The sequence below is a fragment of the Sinocyclocheilus rhinocerous genome, unplaced genomic scaffold (assembly GCF_001515625.1).
Source record: "Sinocyclocheilus rhinocerous isolate Xijiao unplaced genomic scaffold, SAMN03320098_v1.1 scaffold244, whole genome shotgun sequence".
In the NCBI taxonomy this organism is placed as follows: domain Eukaryota; kingdom Metazoa; phylum Chordata; class Actinopteri; order Cypriniformes; family Cyprinidae; genus Sinocyclocheilus; species Sinocyclocheilus rhinocerous.
In genome coordinates this window covers 95,036-101,832 of record NW_015657959.1, presented here as the reverse complement: position 1 = coordinate 101,832, position 6,797 = coordinate 95,036, and the positions used below count along the sequence as shown (strand labels likewise).

Sequence of the window (6,797 nt, the reverse complement as noted above, 5' to 3'; positions counted from 1 at the left end):
ACATTTTTTTTTTCTATTGTACCTATTTGTGCAAAATGGTTATCATTTATTACAATACAATGTTACAGTCAACAATGAAAACAATAAGTCTTATTTATTTATTGATTGATTGATTGTGGCAAGGCCTGTGAAAATTAAATAATTCATTTTAAAGCAAATAATTGAAACCACTGGCCAAACCGGGCAAGCAGAAAATGTCCTTAGCGTTGAGCCCTGACAAAACCATCAAAATCAGCATCATAACACTAGTACACAGATCTGTAGAACACGTAGGTTACATAAAGATATTTTAAAATTAAAAACTTAAAACATGTACTCGAAAAGAAAACAGGATGACTTCGAATAGCATCATTGTAAAATTGTGAGGAAGAGCTGAGCAAGTCTTGCACGTGGTTTCTTACAGTAGTGAGTTTACATCTCACAATTCTGACTTTTTTTCTCACATATATATATATATATATATATATATATATATATATATAAAAAATATAAATTAAAATGCAGTGCATTTCTTGTCAAAAGAATGAAAACAATAAAAGTCTTACAATTCTGGGGTACGGCACCCGTCCGAAAGAGTAAATCTCCCACAGAAGAACGCCGTAACTCCACACGTCGGATTTCGTAGAAAACCTCTGCAACAACACACGAGAAAAATCTATCAATGCCATGAAACTAGTACTGATGAGATTCTCTGAAAATCAAACGAAAAAATTGTGAAATTCACAATTTAGAACGAGTCAAATGGGAAAAACTAGAGCGAAAGCGAATCATTCACACGCTTTAAATGCAAAATATGATCTCCGACATCCAGCAAGAACGTCACTTCCAGACACGAGCTTCGATCTTAATCTGAAGCTTTTCTTGAAAGACATAAACCAGTACCTTCTCTCGCAGCGCCTCAGGCGAGGTCCATTTGACGGGCAGTTTTGCCGTGTCCTGAGTGGACGAGGCCTCCTTGGTCAGACCGAAGTCGCTGACTTTGGCGATGTTGTCGTCGGACACCAGGACGTTACGAGCCGCCAGGTCTCTGTGCACGAAGTTATTGGCCTCCAGATACTCCATGGCCTCGCAGACGTCACTGCGATACGGACACAAACATGCTAAAGATCCCGACAGACTGACAGACGCGTGTAATGAGAGGTTTACTCACAGAGAGAACTTGAGCAGACACTCGCCTCCCAACACGGTCCGGCCCCGAGAGCGTAGGTAATCCACCAGACTGCCCTGTTCCACACAGACACACACACACACACACACACAGACAGAGACACACACACACACACACACATTGATTAGACCGAGATACAGACATTTCTAAAAAATGCAGTTTTTAGTAAGCGAACGAAACGTACTCAAAATACACTTTTTTTTCCAGATTTTTTATTATTTTTTAACCATTTTTAAAAACATGTCATTTTATGTTCGGGTCATTTTGTATGGTATGCTATGTATGGAGCACCATTAGTGCCAAAAATACTTTTTGTCAAATTAATTTAATTAATAATTTAAAATTTTTGCATTTAGCAGACGCTTTTATCCAAAGCGACTTACAGTGCATTCAGGCTATACATTTTTTTTTACCAGTATGTGTGTTCCCTGGGAATCGAACCCACGACCTTATGCGCTGCTAACGCAATGCTCTACCACTGAGCCACAGGAACATTAAAATCATAATATAAAATTATTTAACATCAAATTATCTATGAAGTTATATTAGTGTCAAAAATGTTTACAAAATATATTCCACCTTTCCCCATATCTCACACACTTTTGGACTGAATTTTGTTGATGAACATGAATATGTTGTCTATTGATGAACTATTGCAGCAGGAAAAATTATCACTTTTTCCATCCGAAAGTGAAAGCATGTACAAGTAAAATGAATTTAATTTGTTCAAAAACTTTTCAGAGTAATAATTGTTGTTTTGTTAGAAAAAAATGTATAGGTTTCATAAATTTGGACTGATTTTGAGCAATCATGAGTTATAAATTCAAAGGAATTTAATTCAATTTCATTCATTCCAATGGGGTTAACATCAGTAATTCTCAGATGATATGTTTTTAAAAATTTCATACAATGATATATTCATTAATACTGAATATTATACATAAATATGCATGTGTGTATTTTATATATATATATATATATATATATATAAACATTTTTAAACTATATTAAAATATTAATAAAAATTATAATAGTATCTCAATGACACTACAATTATACTGGTATATATGGATGAGGCTACAAAATGACTCCGTACAGTAGGTTTTGACAGCACTTGTCATTTTAACCAGTGGCACTGTCATTAAAAGCCTTTCAGAGCACACACACACACACAGACAGAGACACACACACACACACACACATTGATTAGACCGAGATACAGACATTTCTAAAAAATGCAGTTTTTAGTAAGCGAACGAAACGTACTCAAAATACACTTTTTTTTCCAGATTTTTTATTATTTTTTAACCATTTTTAAAAACATGTCATTTTATGTTCGGGTCATTTTGTATGGTATGCTATGTATGGAGCACCATTAGTGCCAAAAATACTTTTTTTCAAATTAATTTAATTAATAATTTAACATTTTTGCATTTAGCAGACGCTTTTATCCAAAGCGACTTACAGTGCATTCAGGCTATACATTTTTTTTTACCAGTATGTGTGTTCCCTGGGAATCGAACCCACGACCTTATGCGCTGCTAACGCAATGCTCTACCACTGAGCCACAGGAACATTAAAATCATAATAAAAAATTATTTAACATCAAATTATCTATGAAGTTATATTAGTGTCAAAAATGTTTGCAAAATATATTCCCCATATCTCACACACTTTTGGACTGAATGTTGTTGATGAACATGAATATGTTGTCTATTGACGAACTATTGCAGCAGGAAAAATTATCACTTTTTCCATCCGAAAGTGAAAGCATGTACAAGTAAAATGAATTTAATTTGTTCAAAAACTTTTCAGAGTAATAATTGTTGTTTTGTTAGAAAAAAATGTATAGGTTTCATAAATTTGGACTGATTTTGAGCAATCATGAGTTATAAAGTCAAAGGAATTTAATTCAATTTCATTAATTCCAATGGGGTTAACATCAGTAATTCTCAGATGATATGTTTTTAAAAATTTCATACAATGATATATTCATTAATACTGAATATTATACATAAATATGCATGTGTGTATTTTTTATATATATATAAACATTTTTAATTAATAAAACAAGGCTAAATGAAATAAAAACATGTTAATAACATGGTAACATTCAAAACTTTGACATTTTTTTCACATTCACTCATTAATGCGAAGTTGCTGTTCAGATACAATATGGTTTTAAAAACATATTGAGATACAATGCAGAACTTATTATTACTTATTATAAACAAGCCCGAAATAGACTGGGACTCTTATTTTGAAATGTTCATGCTTTACTACTTCCAGCTACAAAATTAAAGAGATAAAACATGCACTTACCACCATCTACAACATAATACAATATAAATACAATACAGAGAACATTGTCACACACAGTAGATCAGAAGCAATCTATTGGCATAAATGAGCTCACGATACAACTTTTGACAGCAACATTGAGAGAAACACCACCGACCTTAGTCATGTATTCAGTCACGATGCACAAACTGCCTTGTTCCTCCACGATCACCCCTAATAACTGCACCAGGTTAGTGTGTCTCAGCTGACTGCAACACACACACACACACAGATGTAAAGCGCTGACAAAAACACTGACGGCCAATCAGAATCCATCAGACTTAAAAAAAAAAAAAAAAAAAATGTTTGCATGTGTTGAAAATCATATTTGCTCCATCAGGCCTTTATGGCTCATATAGTCTGATAGAGTGAGAATCTGGAGGAAAAAACTGCTCAGTTTTATTTACTGCAGATGCTGATATTTATATGATGAAATTCTGCTGCTTGTGATGTAAATCACAGAGATCTTTATAACAGTGCAGCAGATACTGAGATAAAATGATCTAAATATCAGTCATGGCTCTATATCTGCAGTAATCTGTCTCAGTAAAATGAGATTGAAATGCTCCAAACATATAATGCAGTGATTGAGAGCTGAAGAAATAAAGGCTCCTCAGAAGATGTGAGATGTTCTGGAGGCTTGTGAAGATCATTCCTCCGCTGAGGAACAGTGAAAGTAAAGCTTCTGGAAACAAACGCTCCTCAAAAGATCCTGAGGATCAGATTTGAGACTCTAAAACATGATTGATGGAGAATCAAGTAAAGCTGAGCTGCTTCAGTCCAGTAAGTGTTCATCTGGAGATATTACTGCAGTTATTCTGACGATTACTTGATAAAAATCAGTCAAGATTTGACACGAGAAGCTCCAGCTGAAGCTGAACGTTTGTACAGTTGCTTTTTGTGAAGTAAAGGTGAAAGTCTTTTTGATCATTCGTACTCACGTCATGACTGAAGCTTCAGCGAGGAAGGCCTGACACGCGCACACACACACACACACACACACACACACACACACAGATTACACACAGATTACACACGGATTCATCATCCTCAAACGCAGTCACAGGGATCTTCACGCACCTCCGAACTCTCCACTGCCGATGGTCTGAATGAGTTTGAGATCTTTCCTGCTCAGAGCCCATCCACCTGTTGAGACAAACATCGAGATGAAACCGCTTTCACTTCTGCTTTATTTCCCTCATCGAGTCCCGAGCATCTGCTTCATGACACGACAGCTCTCAAACATCAACATGAACCTCGCTGCACTTTTCTAGAGCTCATCTGAGAGCTGCGATCTGCTGAGATTCATCTTGCACTTGTATTTTCTTTCATCCTCTAGTTTTATTGAACAGCAGATGGTCTGTAAGGTACAGTACGAATGATAAGTTATAATTAGCTCCATGTGATATTGTATAGAGCTGTTCTTAAACACAAAACATTTAGAAAAATTAAAGAATTTTGTTTCTAGGACTGATTGCATAAGGGTTGTTTTCATTACCCGAAAGTAAAACTTTTAAAACATTTTTGTTAACTAAAATGAAGCTAATGAAATAAAATATACATATTAGATGAACCTTTGTTTAGTTTTAAAAGTTGAAGCACTAAAATGAGTAACTGGAAATAAAATAAAAACTAGAACTGAAATAATCAGTGAATAATAAATTAAACCTAAAGAGTAGTATTTAAAAAAAATTTAAAAATTTAAAAATTTGATGAAAGCACATGAAATTACTAAATATTTAGTAAGTAAAAATACTAAATAAGTAAAAAGTTACTTCAAAATATTAACAGAAAAACTAGATAAAATAATACTATAATAATAATAATAATAATAATAATAATAATACAATTACTAACTGGAAATAAACTAAATAGAAACAAAAATGGAACTAGAACTAAAAATACAGAACTTTTTTTATAATAAATGAAACCCAAATAGTTTTTAGCTGGAAAAAAATTAAATAAAATAAAAATGACAAAAGCACAATAACAAAATTACAAATATTTGAACTGAAATTAAATTGAAAACTGAAAAACAAAAAGCTACTTCAAAATTTTAATAAAAACTATAATAGTACGTAAATAATACTAAAATAAAATTATTAACTGGAAATAAATAAAAACTAACCAACTGAATCAAAGCTAAAACTCAACTAATGAGTTATAAATAATGAATTATTATTAAATTAAACCTAAATGTGACCCTGGAGCACAAAACGAGGCTGTGGAGGGGAAGAGTGAAGGACAGCAGCCTGAGGGAGCAGAGCATGCTGGGATAGAGGTCACACTCATCTCACGGCACTCTGCTGGATGTTTCCGGTGAAAACAAAACATGTCTTTCCAAGCTGATGAAGAATTAGTTTTCATGCCACTAACAACAAACATCCAGGAGGAAAAATAATTTAATAAACACATCAAACAAGACCAATGATCAATGAATCAAACTCATTCAAATCACTACAGCTCAATCAATAATTTTAAGATATTTATTAAATATTCAATGAAAAGCAAAAAAGGTTACAAATATTCTCTCTTTTTTATGATTTTGTAAAAGATATTTATTTTATTTTTTCTTAAAAAGTTACAAATTTGTAAAAACATTTTTAGCAGTTTTTTAAAAATAATTTTAAATATATTTTTAAACATTTGTCTCCTTTATGATTTTCTAAAATATATATAAATACATAAATATATATATATATATATACATATTTTTTTTGCTCCTTTGTTATTCATTTAAAACAAAACGGTTATTAAAAGTTTTTTTTTTTGTAAATAATTTTTTTTTCATTTTGCTCTTTTGTTATTCATTAAAATGCAAAATGAAAACGGTTTCTAACTGGACATGTCTAGATCATGATCACTAATCACTGCTTTAATATCCTGCAGGACAGAATAATTCTCTTCATCAAACTCTTGTTTAGATGATCATTTGAGTTTCACAGAAACACAGGAGCCACTAGAGGGCAGAAAAAAACTCTTAAATCACATTCAAGAGCAAACACACACACACACTCAGGTCTGTTCTTGTTTACAGTCGTTCCACAAGATGTGTGTGTGACGTCGATTCATGAGCAGCTTGTTATGACACGCCATCGAGAGAAACGGGACGAGAATGAGAAACAAGACTAGAGAATGTGAGGGATGCCTCAAAACACACACACACACACACACACAAACTCACTACAAACACACTCACAAACTCACACACACTCACTACAAACACACTCGCACGCACTCAAAAACTCACACACAGACACACACAGACACACACACACACACACACACA

The 6,797-nt window shown here is 33.2% G+C and overlaps 1 protein-coding gene across 1 annotated transcript in view; it reads right to left on the bottom strand.

Moving 5' to 3' along the window:
• Window positions 1–6,797, bottom strand: part of LOC107721675 (tyrosine-protein kinase CSK-like) — a 53,387-nt gene that overhangs the window by 2,196 nt on the left and 44,394 nt on the right. The window contains exons 8-12 of the mRNA XM_016529811.1: window positions 4,450–4,478; window positions 3,627–3,717; window positions 1,151–1,224; window positions 883–1,078; window positions 546–632 (exon numbers count right to left, since the gene is read on the bottom strand). Of these exons, the coding sequence (XP_016385297.1) occupies window positions 546–632; window positions 883–1,078; window positions 1,151–1,224; window positions 3,627–3,717; window positions 4,450–4,478 (477 nt within the window). The remainder of the gene's footprint in view (window positions 1–545; window positions 633–882; window positions 1,079–1,150; window positions 1,225–3,626; window positions 3,718–4,449; window positions 4,479–6,797) is intronic.